General features: G+C 38.0%; 4 protein-coding genes across 5 annotated transcripts; all 4 read left to right on the top strand.

Annotated features, from left to right (window-relative positions):
- Nucleotides 1–137: 137 nt before the first annotated feature.
- Nucleotides 138–6,100, top strand: LOC142626651 (tRNA (cytosine(38)-C(5))-methyltransferase 2). 2 transcript variants are annotated; one of them, XM_075800366.1, is made up of 10 exons: nt 138–336; nt 447–557; nt 1,322–1,415; nt 1,493–1,611; nt 1,740–1,862; nt 4,217–4,568; nt 4,669–4,763; nt 5,215–5,280; nt 5,364–5,428; nt 5,655–6,100. In XM_075800366.1, exons 1-10 carry the CDS (start codon nt 250–252, stop codon nt 5,779–5,781), a joined length of 1,239 nt encoding a protein of 412 aa, XP_075656481.1. In that variant the 5' UTR covers nt 138–249; the 3' UTR covers nt 5,782–6,100. The 2 variants fall into 2 exon arrangements, with proteins under 2 accessions (XP_075656481.1, XP_075656486.1); XM_075800371.1 differs by having other exon boundaries at nt 177–336; nt 1,501–1,611.
- A 3,201-nt stretch (nt 6,101–9,301) lies between these two features.
- LOC142622806 (uncharacterized) lies at nt 9,302–10,228 on the top strand. Its single transcript, XM_075796355.1, has one exon. The coding sequence runs from the start codon at nt 9,302–9,304 to the stop codon at nt 10,226–10,228; it is 927 nt and encodes a 308-aa protein (XP_075652470.1).
- A 17-nt stretch (nt 10,229–10,245) lies between these two features.
- Nucleotides 10,246–13,139, top strand: LOC142622815 (uncharacterized). Its single transcript, XM_075796367.1, has 3 exons — nt 10,246–10,747; nt 10,847–11,458; nt 12,043–13,139. Exons 1-3 carry the CDS (start codon nt 10,246–10,248, stop codon nt 13,137–13,139), a joined length of 2,211 nt encoding a protein of 736 aa, XP_075652482.1.
- A 3,773-nt stretch (nt 13,140–16,912) lies between these two features.
- LOC142611835 (uncharacterized) lies at nt 16,913–19,446 on the top strand. Its single transcript, XM_075783978.1, has 3 exons — nt 16,913–17,115; nt 17,690–18,126; nt 18,410–19,446. Exons 2-3 carry the CDS (start codon nt 17,725–17,727, stop codon nt 19,241–19,243), a joined length of 1,236 nt encoding a protein of 411 aa, XP_075640093.1. The 5' UTR covers nt 16,913–17,115; nt 17,690–17,724; the 3' UTR covers nt 19,244–19,446.
- Nucleotides 19,447–21,117: the final 1,671 nt, after the last annotated feature.

Below are 21,117 nucleotides of genomic sequence, written 5' to 3' on the forward strand. Positions count from 1 at the left end.
ATTTTTACCGAATTGTCTTTTAGTTCAATTTTTGGCCATTTTTGAACAAAAAAATTGAGGAATCCAATTAGGGAAGCCCTTAAAACGGCTTCTGTTGAGAAGATCAAGTGGGAGAAAACGACAGCCCGTTTTAGGAGAAATCACAAAGAAGGGGTCTGGGAAAGGAAAACAGGCCTAAATTAAATTAAAGCCTAACAAGTTTAGAAGGCAACCTGTGTATCTCTCTCTGTCGGCGGAGAAGACGATACCATGGCGGACCTGGGTGGTTCTGAGAAGCAAGAAGAAGTCGAGCAGCCATGGAAAGTTCTCGAATTCTACAGTGGTATTGGTGGCATGGTAATACCCTAAAAGTTTCTTCTCCCTTTTATATGTTAATATAAATTTATATGAATTGTTCAAATCAAGATTAATGTTTTGTTTTGTTTGTTTTAATGTAAAATTTATAGAGGTACTCGCTAAAGAAGGCTGGTGTAAATGCAAAAGTAGTGGAAGCTTTTGATATAAATGACAAAGCAAACGATGTTTACCAACACAATTTTGGTCACCGTCCCTATCAGGTTTGCTTCGCAAAACACTGCTTCTACTTTTTTTTTTTGCTTACAGGAGTATAACTTATTAGTATAATCAAATGGGTACTCTAATATCGTACTCAATATTCTTGTTTCACTTCGCATATCACTGCTTTATAAGGACAATTGCAGTGTACAACTGTAATAATCTTGTGCAGCAGACTTCTTTGTTAAAATATTCATTTTGATTATACTGTCTAATGCTCATTGAGGTTAATTGAGTTTTTTCTGCAAAATTTTGGTTGTTTACACTTTGTCCTGGTTAGTAGTTGATATATATCACCACCCGATTTTGAGTAATTGGTGTCAGGCTTATAAGTCATTGAAGAAAATGAATTTTACTATTTCCTGTCAATCATTTTTCAAGCTGTTTAAATATGTGCTTTAGAGGTTGGGCCTTGGTGCGATGGCAAGTGCCTTCCGCCAAAAGTGATAGGTTGTGAGTTTGAGTCTGGAAACCAGCCTCTCCAAGACAAATTGGGGGTAAGGTTGCGTACCATGAGTTCTTCCAAAACTTGCAAAAAGTGGAACTTTGTGCACTGGCTACAACCTTTTTTAATCAATTCTTGGACTTATCAAAAAAATATCTGTGCTTTGAGCTGCTCAGAAATGGGGATTTCTTAATTTCTGGTTGCCAAAAGTTTGGAGTTTGCCTTTAAACTGCACCCTTTTTAGTATCATTGGTTTGTCAAGACATAGAATTCTCTGAAGTGACAAAGTTTCTCTTGTTTCAAATATGTTGATTGACATAGGGAAATATTCAGAGCCTGACTGCTGCTGATCTCGACAGCTATGGGGCACATGCATGGCTTCTTTCTCCTCCTTGCCAACCCTACACTCGACAAGGTGAATCATTTTTGCTTCTTGTTTTATAGATTATTTTATTAATTGGTCAATAGTTTCACAAGACATCGTACCATTAGGTCTCCAGAAGCACTCTGGTGATGCTAGGGCATTTTCTTTTCTCAAGATTCTTGAACTTATACCACATACTTCTCAGCCTCCAAGCATGTTATTTGTGGAAAATGTTGTTGGATTTGAGGTTTGTTCTTCATAATTCTGCTCAATATGTGAATTTTTAATTTCTTCACTTGGTTGCAAACATTTGTTCTTTTCTACTCCATAAATTTTTTCCCTTACTTATTTTGTACTTTTTGTTTTTGGTTGCAGACATCTGATACTCACACAAAATTGATTGAGATATTGGAAAAGACAAACTTTGTTATACAGGAGTTTATTTTGAGTCCTTTGCAATTTGGTGTCCCATATTCTAGGCCTCGTTATTTTTGCCTGGTATCCTCTCTCGTTCTCTCTCTCTGGTTAAAGACTTAAGTATTAATTTTATAAGTAGAGAGAGGGAGGGAGAATGAATGAGCAAGTTGTCATGGCGTGTGTATTTGGATTGATGTGTGCCGAAATATTCCATTTCAATAGGTAAAGCAAAATGCTTACCAAAGCAAAATTTAAAACTTTGCTACCAAGTGCATGTGCATGGGTTCAAATTTTGTGAGCCACTTAAACAGTAGGACCACCAAGCCAACCCTCCTAGGACGTCATTTAGATGGGACCAGGTCACCAACACTGGTTAATGAGCCTTTGCTAGATTTGGTTGACATCAGTGCATCGAAATTCAGAAGGCTATTCATCATTTTTTAATGTGGTGCATTTGGCAGGAAATGAATTCTAGAAGCTTTCAGGAATGCGAATAGACTAATAGATTTGAAGTTGGTATTTCTCAGATCCTTCTTTGAGTGGATGGTTGTGTCAGGATTGTTCCTTTTTCAAACTTATTAGATTTGGTTGATCATTGAAATTTTAGAGTTTAAACTTTAATTGTGGGAGAACCTATTGTGCACTTCATGTGTACTTGGGCTATATCTTTTTTTGACATAATAAAACTTGTTACTCATCCAAAAAAAAAAAAAAAACCCTTCAGCAAAGGGGAAGTGGATGGAGAGTGCTTCTTAGCTAGAGTTGGGGGTTCCTCCCTGTAGTAATCGGATGAATTGGGTTGTACCTATTCCCATTCAAAATGACGAAAGTATAGGGCAACATGAAACACCCTCCCCCCCCTGTCTAATCAAGTACCAGAATGGCTGCTTCCAAGCCCACCTCCTGATCATCATCGCTCAATTCTTGTCAGTTTTGAGCCATATTGAGATTTTACTAATAGTTGTCTTAAAATTACAATGAACTCGGTTTGGTTACTCTAATGTTAGGGCCTGTTTGGTTGTTTAGTTCTAACCAACGTTTTCACATTTTAAACAACCTTACACACATTTCAACACACTTTTTCACCCACATGTATATCAAAAACACCCAAACAACATTACTCAAACTAACCAACCAAACAGGTCCTTAATATCTGAAATCTAGGACAATAATTTTGGGCATAAAGACTCAAAATTGCCCTTGGAAGAACAGAATCTAAAAAATGATACACACACACACACATATATAATTATTCTTTTTCTTTTTTGATTTGTAGGAGTTACAAAAAGCAAGCAACCAGTCGGTCTTGAACCAATGACCTCGCTTCCTCTTCATTCTCTATTGAGGGATGAAGTGCCATTTGAGCCATAGTTCATTGGCATCCAAAAATTATCTGCCAACCATATCCTGGATAGTTGAAGTCAAGCTTTGGTAGCTTGATTTTAGTTGGAGAAGTAAACTATTTCCTTTCTAAGATTTCCAAACATAGATAGGTAGGTAAATAATTGTCCAGTAATTGATTTTCTGTTACTCCCTTTTTTTATAGGTAATAAAGAAATATTGATATAAAAAAAAAAAAGTCACCCAAGTATACAAGAACTGGAAGTATACTGGGGTAAACAATTAGTTACAAAAATTACATAAATCTTGTAAATCAACAACATAAAATAAAGAAAGACTCCTCAAAGCTGACAGCCAGTCCAATAAAGTTCTAAAAAAGAATAACTTGAGTTTAGGCATGGTTCTTTATGTATCTTCAAAACTTCTGCTATTTCTTTCCATCCAAATGTATTTACATCAAACAATGGGGGATAAGGATAACCATCCAAATGCAATCATTCCAATGACGACCAAACCAACCTTGCCTACAAGCTAGTAAGTCAACAACAGATTTTGGCATCACCCGATATACTCCAAACAAACCCAAAAACATGGACCACAGATCTGAAGCAGTAGGGCAATGCAACAATAGGTGATCAACAGATTCACTATTACATTTACACATATAACACCAGTCTGTAGTCCATACCTTTTTCCTCCTTAAATTGTCAATTGTCAAAATTTTACCCAGTGCTGCAGTCCATACAAAGAAGGTCGCTCTAGGAGGGACCTTTGGTTTCCTATTTTCATGCTAATGAGGTTTACGAAATGGATTCTTATATTCTTAGGCATTTTGGCCAAGCAATGTTTTTTCTTAAAAACTGAGGTGGAGGCACCTTTCCACTTATTCTGTAAAGGTGATATTGTTGTAGATGGCTGGTGATGGGGTTGATATATTTATTAATTTTCAATCTGACTGTAGTAGCTTTGGTTTCAACATTGATGGGTGGCTAATCACACTTATAGATTATGTTTCTATTTATTATATAAGATCTCAAGTTATTCAGAATTTGGTAACTCTTTTTGTTAAGAATTGTAATTGATTTGTGTTTCAGGCAAAAAGAAAACCTTCTTGTTTTCAAAATCATTTCCTGAATAACAAGCTGCTTTGGTCTCCAATCCCATTATTTGGGCATGATGATACCACAGTGGCCGATGAACATGATCAATCACAAGAGAACTGGGATAGATTGCTTCAGTCGTGTGAGCCAGTACAGAAATTTCTTGAATTCGAAAGTCATAGCAACCAATCGGATACTGAATCTGGTTGTCTGGACACCACCCATGTTTCTACTGAAGCTTTTGGAGATCTTGAGAAAAATGATAAGGGGAATGAGCTCGTTGGTAGCTCTTTAGACCGGTACATTGTTCCATTAAGCTTGATAGAGCGGTGGGGAAGTGCTATGGGTATCCTTAATTTCTTTTGCTTGTCATCATTGACGTCCCTGATTTACTATGTTTTGTATTGACTGAATCTCTCTCTCTAGATATCCTTAACAGACTTTAGATATTGTTTATCCTGATTCAAAGCGTTGCTGTTGTTTTACTAAAAGTTATTATCGGTATGTGAAGGGGACTGGCTCACTTTTGGCTACTGTCCAGGTAGGATTTCTTGAATCTGTGGTTAGGTTCAGAATCACATGCTTAGAACCGACCGGGACTACAAGTTAAGCTAATTGGATGGCTTGTTAAAAAAAAAAAAAAAGAACCCAATTGCTTTTTTCAGGAAAAAAATAAAAAATAAAAAATTAAGCTTGCTGTTTATATTATTCAAACACCTCTGATATTAAATATTTAATGGTATTGTTAGTGTTTTCATTTTGACCCAGCTGAGTTAGATTGATCCAAATAGTCAATTTAGGCATCAACATCATGCTATGGTTTTAAAATGTTGGGTTAGATATTGACATAAGGCTGTTTGTGTCAAATTTTACCATGCAAGAAAAGTCATATTTCTCGATTTTCCTACCCTTTTTTTTTTCGCTGGGGTCTTCAAATAGGATCTTTCCACGTCTTTCTGTAGCCATGACTTGTATAAATTGTGCAAATGCAGCCAAAGAAGAAAGGCAAAGCATCCCCATTGAAGGAGCAGTGCCTTAGATTTTTTACTCCAAGGGAGGTATGTGCATTCTGCTCTCTCTCTCTTCAATTTTTATTTTTTTCACTAATACTGACAGAGGTCCCCCAACCCCAAACAATTAGGTTGCTAATCTACATTCTTTTCCGGAAGATTTTCACTTCCCGCAGCAGATAAGCCTTAGACAACGGTATGTTTATACATACTATATGCACATCATAGATTTCTTTTCTATTTTTTTAGGTGGTGGAAAAATGAAATTAGCTATTATTTCACTTCTGGAACTGCATCTGCTTTCTACGAAATCAGCTACTACCTCTAAACAGATTAATTATAGAAGATTGCGTTGAGTTAAATAGGTAATGATTTAGATTGTCTTAAGTTAATATGTAATGATTCAGTTTCTTTTGCTGCAGGTATGCATTGTTGGGTAACAGTTTAAGTATAGCAGTGGTTGCCCCCTTACTCCGATATCTATTTGCCAAACCATTAGTTGAACAGATGCAGATATTTCCATCCAAGGACGCATATACCCATAACTAACTTTCTAGATATGTGATGTGATCAACTTGATAGTCAAATGATGCGACAACTTTGAAATTATTAGGACCTAGGTAGCAACCCAACTTTATCCCATCCTTCTATGGCAATGACCTGGAGGGGAAGTCAGAAGCCTATTACCGATTCAAGATATTGCCAGTTTTGTAAGAGAAGGCAAACAAATGTCGACAGGTTTTAAATGCACTCTTTTAAAATGCTCTAGAAGACGTGATTCTGTTAATGTCATGCAAAAGCAAAATTCCTCAAGGTGTAAAAACCTCCCAACACTATTGTATCAATCCAATAGTCTTTGTAGTGTTAAGCTGTGTGTGTGTGTGTGTGTGTGTGTGTTTTGTTTGTTGATTTCTTGTTTTTTTATCAATAGAACTGAACACAACTCCATTACAGGTTTGGTAAATCAGAGGTCACCAGGTTCCTAAAAATAAAGGACACTCCACACGTAAATAAGAACACTGTTGAAAAAATGTATGTTGCTAAAGCCAGAGCTACTTTGAACTTTTCGGCCCCAAACAAACCATGGAAACCATTTAGGCTGCTTGATGTTTTCCACGAGATGGCCCTGCATGGATAAGGAGGGAGCTTGGTTGTGCAACTCCCTTAGAACCTGTTCTCAGAGCCTTCAAAACAATTTTCACCAAAATCGGCCACATGTTGCAGCAACTCCAGCACTATATTTATGTGTTCCCCATACCCCTACTGCAACACCATGGCTGCAACTACTTGTCCGTCAGAGTCATGCACCACAATAGCACCCAACCTCATCATGCTCAACCTTGACTGCTGATAAACTTCATAGTTAAGCTTGTACCATCCATGGTGGAGTAGCAACCGGTATTTCAATAAACCAGTACCAGAAGGACAACAACATTGATTTCATAATCGCACCAAGCAATTCTGTGAAGTAGGAATGAGCCGGGGCAAGCTTTGTTAAGGGTAGCTCATTGCCACTCCAGATTAGCTTTGCTGTTCTATAGCCAAATCGCATAGAGCACTGTCTCCTCCCTTCCCACCCATCTCACATCTTCTAGCAGGGAATACTCTATGCTTCAAGAGATAAGTTTTGGTTGGGAGATTATCAACACACGTCCTCCACCATGAGAAACCATAGGACTCACTACTTTTGTATGTGGATGGGGTTGGCAGCCACCTATCCTCCCAAATCCTAAATTTCTGCCCATTACTAACTTGTCATCTCACCCTCATTTCAAGGACCTGGGCTGCCTTTTAGAATACTCTGCTAAGCATATGATGCATTTCTTTGTCACCCTAGCCTCCATAAAATAGCAATCAGGGAGGTAATTTGATTTCATCACACGGAAGAGGAAGAGTAAGGAATTCGGGCAAAAAATATCATCCTACATGATGAAACCACGAATGCTCTCTAGAGAGGAGGAAGCAGAGCTAGCTCGAAGTAATAAGAAGGTAAAGGATATACACCATGCTGAGTTCAACGGTGCTAGCAGGGAGGAAGATTCCCCCATAGACAAACTCCGCCCTGAACCTCAGACTAGAGCTTCCTTCAAAGACAAACTTATAGGGGAAATACCGGGTGCTTATGCTGAAGCTTTCGACCTGACTGACTAGATGGAAGAGGATATGGAGGCAGAGGAAGAGAATGAGGAGAACAGAGATTTTGTAGGTCCAGGAAGGGTGGTGGTCAAGCTATCTAGAGAGACCAAGAAACGCATCAGGGGGGCTTGGTCCAAGGCCATTATCATTAAGTTGGTTGGTAGAACTGTAGGATTTAGCTATTTACAAAGCAAGTTGCTTTAGCTGTGGAGACCGACAGGCAAAATGGATTGCGTAGACCTCACCTGTGGTTTCTTCCTCGTAAGACTCTACTCCAAGGAGGACCTCGATAATGTGATTCAGAAGGGCCCCTGGTTCATCGGAGACCACTTCCTCTCCTTGAGACCATGGGAACCATTTTTTAAGCCATCTACGGCCAATGTTTCCCTGGTTGTGGTGTGGGTTCGGCTAATGAACTACCCATCGAACTCTATGAAACTGAGGTGCTTAAACAAATTGGAAATTCCATTGTAAAGGTTTTAAGAATTGATTCTCAAACGGCTATGGAGGCCAGAGGCAAGTATGCTAGATTGTGTATTCAGATCAACCTTAACAAACCTCTGATCAATTCCATCCTTATAGACCGATTTGAGCAAGGGGGGACGTATGAAGGCATTCAAAGGTTGTGCTTCTCCTGCGGTAGAGTCAGACATATAGCGGGGAATTGCCCCAACACTATCCGTAAGGGCACGGAACCACCACCCACGACGAAGGAGGATCAACAAAGACAGCAAGGACAGGCAGTGAACACACACGAAACGCATGACGATCCCTGCACATCAGCCAGTAAGGACACGATTAGTGTGAGGGAGGTTGAGCAGGAAGAAGGACAGTACGGTCCTTGGATGGTAGTGCGCAGGAAAAAAAACGGGCATAAAAGTCCAAAGACAGGTCAAAACAAGGAGGGATCAGGTACTCCAGCCTGGACTTCGTCACTCCACTACAATCAAAATAACATGCATGGGTTTAATATATTCGTTGGTAGCCTATCGCGAAGCCAGAATGAACAACATGGAATTTTTATGCACAAGACAGTGGTCCAGGAAAAAAATGGGAAGGTGGGCCAAGCCCAAGGTGAAGGAGAAAACTTGCTCTCAAGTCCATCCAAAGAAGACTCTCTTTTTCAAGTGCCTTTAGACACCATGATTGCGGCAAGGCCCATGGGCCCAAATCAGGTTCTTCAACCCTCTTAGGCAAATCATTCCCATGCTCGGTGAAAGGCAAAAAAGCATTTGCTAGGAGTCTTCCCTCCCCTGTCCCTACCTGCGCCGTTGAACATAATCTAAAAGGTGTGTTTACACACCTATCTTCTTCCTCGACACAACTTGCACACTCAACCCTTAATGGATCCAACCAACCCGTTGATGCCAACTTTGAGTTCACGGCCTTGCCCAAAGTCAAGATGGGTGTGGGGGCTGACCCAAAAACCATCGTGGGTTTTGCAAGCAAATAAGTCACCGCCGGAGGAGATAAGGAAGGTATTGAGGTAGACCTGGCCTCCAACTACATCAAACCCAAGTCTATGCGAGATCAGACCTCTAAGAGCCATAATCGAGAGATACGTGGCCAAAGACAAACCCATTGTCACAGTGATAATGGAGATTTGGTGCCACCCCGAACCTACCCAAGCTCTCAGACTGACCATGGTGATCAATCTTCTGCTAGTTGCCCGAATTTGGGAGGTGGGAGTTGTGAAGTTTTGTGCGACACTGAATTCAAAGAAGGGAGTGACACTCAGTATGATGAAGAAGATCAGATGGATTCTAAGGAAGTCAGCGGAGCTGTTCCCGCTGTTTGATGAGTGCCCAATTTTCTCCATCATTTTTTGCCATGAATGTCATAGCTTGGAATTGCAGAGGAGCCCTGAAACCTACCTTTCAGGGTCTAAATTCACGATCTTGTGCAAAACCATGACCCGGCAATCATGATAGTCATGGAGACCAAATTGGGTGGCAGGAGGGCAAAGGAGACTACTGATCGACTTCCGTTTGACGGAGCTTTACATACAGAAACTATTGGGTATGTCGGAGGTCTCTGGCTGCTTTGGAACTCTGACAAGGTGGAAGTGGAGGCACTTGCAAATACTGAGCAAGAGATTCATGTCGAAGTTAAGGTACGTTTCTCAAATTTTGCTTGGCTTCTGTTTGCTATCTATGCTAGTCCTAGGAGTGAGGAGAGATGCATTTTATGGGAAAATCTAACCAAGGTTGCAGAGCTTCATAGAATGCCTTGGATCATGGTAGGGGATTTTAATGAGCCCTTAGTTGACGAAGATAAGTTTAGAGGCAGAGGAGTCAGTATTAGGCGCTCTCTAGATTTCAAAGATTGTCTTGACAGATGTAATATGGTGGATTTGGGGTTTTCTGGTCCAAGGTATACTTGGAAAAATAAAAGGGATATCAATAATCTCATCCTGGAAAGGATTGACAGGATTTTTATGAATCCGGAGTGGTGCGCTCTTTATCCGGATGCTAAGGTTACCCACTTGCCCAGATGTCATTCGGACCATTATTCGATTCTTTTAGAAGCTTGCCCGGTTAGAACAGTGCACCTTACTAGGCCATTCAGATTTCTGGAGTTCTGGTTATCAGATATGACATTCCCTAATGTAGTCTCAAAGGCTTGGGGCAACAACCGGAGTTTAGCTAATTCCATAGAGGGGTTTTCAAAGGAGGCTACTGAGTGGAATAGATGTCATTTTGGAAACATATTTCATAAGAAGAAAAGAATTATGGCCAGGATTTATGGGGCCCAAAAAGCGCTGTCGAATAAGCCTAGCATATTCCTTATTAATTTGGAGAGTCGGCTGCAAAAAGATCTCGAAGAAATTCTAGATCAAGAGCGGGCCTGTGGATGCTAAAATCCAGACTGAACTGGATGATACAAGGGGATCATAACACCTCCTTCTACCACATATCCACGCTTGCGAGAAGGAAGAGGAACCTTATTGCCTCAGTTAAAAATGATAGGGGGGAGTGGTTAACTGAGGCAAGAGAAGTTATGGAGCATTTCAGAATGGGGTTTATAGATTTATACACCACCTCTCAGTTAGAGGTGCCCTGGACCCCTTTTCCAATTGATCACTGGCAAGTGCAACTTTCGGAAGAAGCTAAACTTGCTATAGATTCTATGATTACCCCTGAGGAAATAAAGGAAGCTCTGTGGTCCATGCAGCCCTATAAAGCTCTGGGTCCTAACGGGCTTCATGTGGGGTTCTTTCAGAGATTCTGGCTGCTTGTGGGAGATTCAGTGAGAAAGGAAGTCAAAAATGTTTTCCGCACAAGGAAGGTTCCTGATTATCTTAACAAGACCCATATTGTTCTCATTCCTAAAATTCAAGGGCCGGAGTCTATCAGGAATTATAGACCTATTAGCCTCTGTAATTCCGTCTACAAAATCATCTCCAAGGTCATTGTTGCCTGACTTAGGCCCCACTTGGATTCTCTCATTTCCCCCTACCAAACTGCTTTTATACCAGGGAGGAGAGGGGCAGACAATGCCATCATAGTGCAGGAGTTAGTGCACACCATAGGTAAAATGAAAGGAAATAAAGGTGCAATGGCTATTAAGGTTGACTTGGAGAAGGCTTATGATAAGATTGAATGGAGCTTTATTAGAGAGATGCTAGTTAAGTTCAACTTTCCTCAGAATCTTATTAAGCTCATCATGAGCTGTGTGTCCTCAGTCTCGACATCTATCCTTTTTAATGGGGGCTGCCTTGAGACTTTCTCCCCCTCAAGAGGTATCAGGCAAGGAGACCCCCTCTCCCCCTATCTCTTTATTTTGTGCATGGAGTATCTAGGGTATTTGATTGAAGAGAAATGCAATGCCAGGTTGTGGAATCCTATTAAAGCCTCAAGAAGTGGCCCAGCTTTTTCTCATCTGTTTTTTGCCGATGATCTGGTTCTATTTGCTAATGCTGATATGGAAAACTGCATTGCTGTTAATGATGTGCTTCAGAAGTTTTGTGCTAAGTCAGGTCAGAAAGTCAGTGCTTCTAAAACTCGTGTTTTCTTCTCTCCAAATGTAGATGCTGACTTAAAGGACTACTTGACAAACTTACTTGGCTTTGATTCAACGACCAATCTAGGTAAGTACTTGGGTTTCCCCCTAAAGCACCCCGGTAATCGGACACATGATTTTGACTTTGTCTTAGATCGAGTAAAAAAAAAAAACTTGCTGGATGGAAGGCAAATCTGCTTTCAATGGCGGGCAGAATGGTCCTTGTTCAAGCTTCCTCCTCTGCCATCCCTAGCCATGTAATGCAGCACACTCTCCTTCCCAACAAAATTCTTGAGGGTATTGATCGTGTCAATAGGAACTTCCTTTGGGGGTCGAATAGCCATATCAGGAAAATGCATTGGGTAAATTGAGATATTGTCACCAAACCTAAGGAGGTAGGAGGATTGGGTCTTCAATCAGCTAAAGGCAGAAATACGGCCCTTCTTGCGAAGCTTAATTGGAGATTTCACTCGGAAAAGAACTCTACGTGGGCTAAAGTTCTTAAGTTCAAATACTGTACTCAACAGAGAATTAATTCTAGAAATGCAGCAAAGCTTCCAAGCTCAGCTACTTAGCAAGGGTTGAAAAAAGGAGAAGACATATTCAAGCAAGGAATCAGGTGGATCCCGGGTTATAATAGTTCTCTAAGCTTCTGGAATGACTGCTGGTCAGACCCCGGGCCTATCAGGTCCTTGGTTCAAGGCCCTCTCACTCTAGAAGCCTCCAATCTCACCATTAAAGATGTTATAGGTCCTTGTGGTTGGAATTGGGCAGCCATTCCTTTTTATGTTCCTCCTGAGATTAAAGAGGTAATCCAAGTTGTTCCTACTCCAATAGTTGTAAGGAACGGGGACAAAATGGCCTGGAAACACTCGGCCAAAGGTGGGTTTGATATGAAAAGCGCCTATCTCCTAGCCACCAACCCGGGAAATATAGGAAATTCATCAGGAATATGGATTTGGAAACTCCACACCTTGCCTAGGATCCAGATGTTTATATGGAGATGCTTTCACTATGGTATTGGGGTGAAGGAGTGTCTGGCTAGAAGAGGTATCCCTATTGATACTACTTGCCCCCTCTATCAGTCAGAGACTGAAACAATTATGCATGCCTTGCGCGATTGTAGTAATGTCCAAACCATCTGGCAGCAACTTGGAGTACAAAGCTCTAACAATGCTTTCTTTGACCAAGACTTTCGGACCTGGTTGAAGGTTAATGCTACTTTGAAGTCAACCCAAAATCCCAAAAACATTCCCTGGTACGTTCTATTCCCATTTGCTATTTGGCCAGTCTGGAAGCAGCGTAACCAAACTGTTTTCAATAATAGAAGAAACAACCCTTCGCTTGTCAAGCAAATAATTATGCAAGCAATGGAGTTCATCCATTGTGTGTCCCATCCGAACAGTTGCAGAAGGCTGTCCATGAATCAGATCAGATGGGAAAGGCCTGGAAAGGGCAGGTTGAAGCTAAACACGGACGGCGCTGCTAGCATAACATTGAGTTTGGCAGGGGGAGGTGGCTTGATTAGAGATGAGCTAGGAAATTGGGTTATTGGATTTTCCAAAAGGATAGGAAGCACAAACAGTTTTATGGCAGAGGACTGGGCACTTCGCGATGGGCTTTTGCTGTGCAACCCAATGAACCTGAGTGATATTATTGTTGAAATTGATGCTAAGGCTTTGGTAAATGCCTTTAACAACCCAACCTATGATAATTCAGTGATTTCCCCTCTGTTCGATGATTGCAGACAGTTGGCTAGTCGGATCTAGCGACTCTCCATCAGGCACATCTACCGCGAAGCAAACAAGTGTGCCGATAAATTAGCAAACATTGGCCTAAACCAATCTCTGGACTTTGTTACTCACTCATGTCCGCTTGTGGACTTGATAGGGTGTCTTGAGGCTGACTGCCAAGGATTGTACTCCAACAGGCTGTGCCCTGTTTCTTTTGTTCCCTCTTAGTTTTGTTTAATGCAATTCCAGTTTACCAAAAAAAAAAAAAAGAGAGTAAGGAATTCATGTTTTGCAACAAATACCTACCCTATGTTGCCAATAATGTTACTTTTGCATATCTGAGGAAACCAATTCCTCTTGATTTTGGGAGGTACAAGCGGTTCCACTTAGCATTAGCATTGGGGTGTAAAACCCCCTAAATTGCTATTTTACAACCTAAACGGCCAAACCCTTAAAAACATGCAACATTCGGGTTGTCATATGTAAAAAATTATACAAACTTGTAAAACGGTGTTTAATATCAACTTACTGTAGCAAGTTGCTAAAAATTAAATAATATTTTTTGTTCTCATAGTGGAGAGAGAGAGAGAAGAGACAAAAGAATAGTTTATATTATTTTATTATGTAGTTTATATTATTTTATTGGGTTGTATGTAAAAATAAGAATTGGAATGTTGGGTGCAATGCTATTAAACTTGGCTCGGCCTAGCCGGTTGGATCAGTGACCTAGCGCGTAGACTGGGCCGAGTGATCAATTGGATTGGAACAGTACATGACTTGGTTAAAACCAGTGTAACTCGGTAAGTTTTAAGCAACTCGTATAACCCGGTTAGGTTTATTAACCTGGTTAGGTTTGTGAATTGAGTAAAATTACATTAATAGGTTCACTTTATTGACTTTTATTATTATTATTTAAATGTGCGATAATATGGTAATTTAAACAAGAGTTTGAGATTTTTCTTTTTATTTATTTAATATAAATAATTTTAAGACATGTAACAAGATTTTATTTAGCAAAGACTTTGTTGCAATCTTATGACATTCGTTTATTTTCCTTGTGAATTTTATAGAATTTTTATTGCTATTGCTTATAAAACATTGATTTTGAATTATAATAGCAAGTTTAATTTAGGCACATGTCTTTTTTTTTTTCTTTCTTTTTTTAAATTTACATATTCAGGTTATGATTTTTCAAACTTAATTTTATATATATTTAATTTTTTTATGTGACCTTACAGTTTAACTGATGACCCATTAATTGACCTAATGATCCAGCTTATAAATCGGGTTAATGTTGAGTCCGAGTTTATAACTATGGTTGTGTGTATTATTAAATTAGTAAAATAGATAAAGTAGTCTTTCAAACTATAAAAAAATATTTTTTTTACTTACCTGAATTTGAATGCTAAAGCATGTACTTTGTTGTCATTATCCGGTTAGCCCCACCAAACTTGCTCATTACTCATGAGAGATAATCTCCTGACACAGGTTTAGGAAGTTGAAAACAACACATTGCGGTATGGCCAGGGCTATGGCTTTTACTTTTAGTAAAACCTCATACCCTACTTGTGATATCAATTGTTCCTTTCATTACTTCAACTTCTTTAGCACGAATCGGCACTCTTTCTTTGATGTCGGAGAACACTTTTTGTTTGTCCAATGAGAGATGGGAGACCTAAATATTTGTCGAAGTGTTTAATAATTGAAACTTAAGCAAAAAGATTGTTTGAACTTGTGTTGTGTGGGCATGTATTGAGTTCCGTATCAAATTTTTGCTATGTGGATCTTGAATTTATAAGTGATTATAAGAACTTCAATTAAAACTTGACTAGTCACTTTGAGGTATAAGTGATTATTTGTTGGACACCACTTAATAAAAAAGAACTGTATTTTTTTTTTGCTGAGAAACCAAAAAGAAACTGTATTAGCGTTTGAGATTTTGCTCAGCTGATACATATCATCAATCATTCCCTTCGGCAATAAACTCCTTAGCTTGCCTAATTACTGTTTTGCACTCCTCACAATGTGTCCAATGTTCCTCAAATGTAGACATTCGTTTTTGAACTAACCCATGCATGCTTATAATTAATTAGGATATTTATGCCGACTGGCAAGGTTGTTACATAGCCTCTACTAATAACTTAGGGTATGTTTGGTATACTGGATGAGTATTACGATATGAATTGTAATTTTTAATATTAGTAATAAAGTGTGTTATAATGTAATAACTAAACCTATTTATTAGTTTGGTTGTGAGTTATAACATTAAAATGAAATTTCATATTTATTTTAAGAAATATCTTACTCATACAATTATATCTCTTAAAAATTGTTATTTTTAAATTAAATAGAAATGTGTTATTTTTTATAATTTTTTATTTTTATAATTGTTAGATGTATATGGAAAATTTGCTTATTTGGAAATATATTAAGTTTTGAAATTATTGCACTTATTAAGGAATAACTAATACAACATTTTAAAGAAAAATAATTATTTCTCATTTTGAAGAATAGCTATTCATAAGTAGGGATGACAATGGGGTGGGGCAGGGCTGAAGAATGGGGTCTTTGTCCCCACCCCACATGGTTTTGTTTTACCCCATTCTCGCCTTGTCCCGCATGACGGGAAAAACTTTCTCATCCCATCCTTGCTCCTTAGGGCCCTGCAAAGCCCCACCCCACCCCACCCTACCCCGTAAAACTCTATTTTTTTTGTTGATTTGCCCTATAACTAGTGCAATTTTTTTTAATGAAACATATTTCATTAATAAAAATATACTTGAAATTACAAATAAACTTATCCCATAAAATGAAATCAATTTTTAGAAAAAATTGAATAATATATCCAAGTGTTTAACAAGACAATCACCAAAAAAAAAAAAACTCAGTATAACACATACCAAAATAAAAGCAGAGAACCATATTAGATAAAATAAAAGAAACTAATATTGATATGCTTGTTTAAATAGTAGGGTTTTAGGGTATGAAATATTTACAAAATAACAAAAGTTTAAAATAGAAAATAATAATAATAATAAAACACATGACACACCATGATTGGTGGTGCATAAAGTGGAATAGATGATTTGCATTTTGAAGAAGAGAGAGGGGAAAAAGAAGAGTAGAGAGAAAAATAATTAAGAATTGTATATTTGCCTTAAGTATTTTGTGTATGAAGAGATACCAATTAAGCTACATATCATCGATGAAAATATGACAAGAATTGGGTCTAATATTCCTATATATTAGACTCGTTGAGATGTGAAGACATGACAAGTTTTAACATGTGTCTACATCCCTATAATTCTAGTGCACATAAGCACTAGATGTTCCATGAAAATATTGATGTGTTAAACAAAATTTATGTCATGTCATAGGCTCCATTTTATGAAGGTGGCATTGGATAAGTATAATGACAAATTTGAAACAAATACCTAAAGTCGAGGTACTTGAGGAATAAGTTTACAATCTAACTTAGAAAAAAAGAATATTTAATTGAGAGAGAGAGAGAGAGAGAGAGAGGTTTGATACCAATTTTTTATTTTGACGAACTTGATACTCTCAATCTATATGGGAAAAGTGAGGTAGCTAAAAATAAGATAATATTCAGATAAAAAAGAAAAAAAAGAAAAGAAGAAGAGAAGGAGAAGAAGAAGAAGAAGATAATACATATATATATATATATATTTTTTTTTTTTTTCGTGGGAATAAAGTAATTTTTATGGTTGAGATTTTGTTTTCCTAAAAGTAATAAAAGAAAGGGCGAGGATCCAAACGGACCAAAACTCCAGATAAAACTTAAACACGAAGGGGGGAGAGAGAGAGAGAGAGACAGAGACGTACAACAACAGAGAGAGATAGAGATATATATATATATAAATTGTAAAAACCAAATTTAGTTGATCTCACAATCAAAACCAAACCCTATCTCACGTTTAAACACACACACACACAACTCTTGATTTTCGAGGAAGCCATCGGAAATCCAGAACGCAGACATAGAGAGAGGAAGGTCAGTTTCTTCATCTCTAATGAGTCAATTTTTATTTATTTATTTATTTATTTTTGTTGCTATTCACAATTTCTTTTGTAATTGAAGCTTGATGTTTTCTCTGTATGCTTAAGAAATCAAAGTTTATATTTATATTTTTTAATCTTAAATTTTGTGTTTGCACATGATTTGTTTGTTTTGATTTTATATTTAATGTTATTTGACTGAGTACTTTTGTTGTATATTTGGGGGGTTTAAGGATTATTTTCAGTTAACATATTGATATTACATACATGTGTAACTGGGATTTCAATCCCATGTTGGTTGGCCGTCCTTACTATTCTATATTTTTGTTTCTTTTTGGAGATCTTAGCGTCTGATTGGTTTTGCATTTTTTAGTTTCAAACCTTTGAAATATTTCGTTTAGGTCATAGCATTTGATTTCAGGTTTCTTTTCTTGATCACCAAGTAATTCCCAGTGATAAGCTTTTGTTCAGTATTAAGAATCATTGGATAAAAATCAAGTTTAGGAAGTTAAAAAAATTATACTGAGGTTTTTGTCTGATTTTAACTTTTAATTTATTGGTTCTTTCAGGTTTTGTGATTTTGTTCTGGGTCAGCATAGCAATCATGAGATTCAAGAAAGGGAGTAAAGTGGAGGTACTAAAGAATAAACAGGTGCCTCCAGGAGAGTGGCATTGTGCTAAGATTATCTCTGGTAATGGCCACACTTACAGCGTTATGTATGAAGGTTCTCTCGAACTGAGAAGCGAGGCAGTTGTGGAGAGAGTGCCAAGGAAGGCTATTAGGCCTTGCCCTCCTCCTGTGGAAAGCATGGCAGGCTGGGCAGTTGGTGATGTTGCAGAAGTGTTTGACGCTGTTTCTTGGAGAATGGCTATGATTTTGAAGGTTTTGGGTGGGAATTATCATTTGGTTAGGCTATTGGGATCTTATGAGAAGTTCAGAGTTCACAAATCCGACATCCGGGTGCGTCAAATCTGGCAAGATGACAAATGGGTTGTGATCAGAAAGGTAAGTTTCTACTTTGATCTTGTTTTTGGATGGTCATTATTGTTAATTTGAAGTTATTCCTGAGTATACTTGAGTTTGAGTCCAATTTTGTCTTACTAATCTAGTGTTAATAGCCAGATGGCTAATTCTATGTGAGTGATAGGTAATGATTAGTTTATACTTCTAATTTAGAAGTTCAATTGCCTATCATAGCTGTCACTGTGTTTTTGGAAACAAGAGCCACAGAATCTGTTTATCTGTTTTCCTTTGTGTTGACTAATTTGATGTTGGCTTTTGTTCACAGGGTTCTCGGAATTGTGAGCTTGTGAAGTTTAACAAGCCATCTAGCTTGAACTGTCATCAGATGTCCCCTGAGTGTCCGCAGCTTGATACAAGGAGAAAGATGCAGGCAGGAAATACTTGTTTAGCTGCTCAAGACAATACTTGTTTGCAGGAGTCTCATATTGTCACATGTAGAACATTGAAGAGAGCATCCCCTTATTGCTCCTCTCATACTGAAGCATATTCTGGAAAAATGAGAGCAATTGAGAATGAGGGCGAGCAACAAAGAGTCATTTCAGAGTCTCCATCCCCCTTGCTGAAAAAGGTAGATGCTGTAGCTTACCCACGAGTAAATCTGGGTGAAAAATACATGCATACTTCCTTTAATACTCAAACAACTGGATTTTTTGAATTGGAAAGGGTAAATCAGAATGGTTCTATTTTGTGTTTTCATGGAAGAATTTCAGAACCTATTCAGTGTGATAGTGGTGCATCTTCTGTTGGTAGTTGTAGTGTTGTTACTAATAGTCCAAATAGGTTATCAGGTGAAATTTTAGCATGCCCTGCCCAAGATTCTGATACCCTTAGTAGTGATGCTGATTCCTATTATGATTGTGGAGATGAGGAAGGAAAATATTCCCTCTCTCTGAAAGATAATGTAGCAACAAGCACCCATAGATTAGAGTTGCATGATTATCGCAGCACTCTAGAGGTTATATATGCTTCTGGGCCCTTAAGTTGGGAACAAGAAGCTCAATTGACAAATCTTCGAGTTTCACTCAACATTTCAAATGATGAACATTTGATGGAGATAAGGAATCTAAAATCAGTTGGATATGGCCTTCATCTTAGTTAACTTGTAATCAATGGATTTTTGTTTTGGCGGGGCAAGGGAGGATTAGAGTAGGATATTCAGTAGTTGTCTTTAATGGCATCACATCATTGTAAGAAGCAGGAGGAATGGTTACATTTGTAGTATTGGTCTCGGTGTTTCAACCTGGAAATTATGTACCAAATATTCTTATACAGGAATGAATATTTTCAGGTTCATTGCAGTTTATTTGCCTCCTCTTTTTATTTTCTTGTTTATATATTTGTTTTCATGGATGCTTTGTGATATGTAATTATATTCCAGGAAAAACTTCAATTTCTTTTTAATAATTAGAAAGTTTGGTTGCCATATCCTTTCAGAAAGTTCTTATGGACTTCTCTATCTGCAGCTCTTCACTTTGAAAATAAGGGGAAAAAACTTATGTTCTGGAAATGGGGATGACGTGTTTCTCTCTCAGCATGCATGTCTATATTTGCATAAAATGTTGGACCATTATGCCCGTCTGTTATCATGCTGCTTGGCTGATTGATTAGTTTTGGTTTTTATAAAAACATGGAAGCTCTTCACTTGTTTACTGGTTGACATGTGCGGAGTTCAAATACTGGTTATTAAGATCTTTCTGGACTATAGAAGTTGTGCTTTTCTGTTCCCGTCATTGTATATATAATTTCATTATGGTGAAGTTATAACATTAGTTGATTTGTTGTGTATGTGAAGGAGCAATAGAAATCTATGTTGTACTCCTTTTTGTAAACATTTTGTTGGATTTAATAGACTATGGCTTGATTTCCTCAGAATTTGAATGGCACTGGGAGTTCTGTTTTAAGAATGCTATTGATGAATACCTGCTTTTTCCAGGGCCAAAATTGGAGGCTTGCATGGCTTGCTTCTAAAGGTCTTAGGATGATGCTGGGGTTTGCTGCATTTCTCTCCCTTAAACGATGGGGCAAGAACTGCATTCAAATTTTCTACATTAGACAATGCATGACCACCTAATGGTATAATTATGATATTTAGTTCAGTGATATAGTTCATTTCTGGCCTGCTGGGATTTATGGCATATTGTGCCAATGCAAAACCCAATCTTTGAAATAGTGGGAGAGCAATTTTGATATTGATGGTCTTCTTTTAAACTTACAGTTAGAAAAATGCACATTGTTATAGTTTTTTTTTTCTCCCCATAATTAGGTTTTCATCAAAAGCGGTTTGGAATAATCTCCTTCAACCCATTACATGATGACTCATAAAACCATCCACGTGTATTTTTGAAACAAGTCACATTACTCATTAAAAAGGTCATGTGACTATAAGTAACATAGATGGTTTTATCAATCTCCACATATCAGGTTTGGAGGTAAACTTTTTCCTTTCTTTTATATTGCATATCTATGTCTTGCATAAAAGTTTGTCTTTTATATCTATGGATTTGTTTCTTTCAATTTGTCACAATTTCTGATTATTTCTTTGAACTTGGAAAACATAATGGGGTTCTAGGAATGCCCCAAGTGTCCAGTAGTTCTTGTGGTGCTTGGGCACCAGTGTGCAAATCCCACAATTGCCCCTTCCTCAATTTACCTATTGAAAAAAGAAAAAGAAAAGATGTTTAGGTGCTCTTTAGTGATTTTATCATCCATGTAATCACTTAAGTAATGACTTGCTTTTGTAGAAGTCCTACTTTGTAACTGAAAATAACCCTTGTTCCCTTGCAATTTATAGTAAAGAATTGGGACAGAATTTTACTGGCTCCCTCCCATTACTCTACTTTCTACTTCCTTTCCCTTCTAGGAATTTTCCCTTTGTACTTTGTCATGGTGGATAACTGCTAATGACTAGTGACACATGGCGTCTTTCACTCTGTAATTTAGGAATAATGACTTTAAAAACGGTCATCAACGTGC

Source organism: Castanea sativa, chromosome 1 (assembly GCF_040712315.1).
Source record: "Castanea sativa cultivar Marrone di Chiusa Pesio chromosome 1, ASM4071231v1".
Taxonomy (NCBI): domain Eukaryota; kingdom Viridiplantae; phylum Streptophyta; class Magnoliopsida; order Fagales; family Fagaceae; genus Castanea; species Castanea sativa.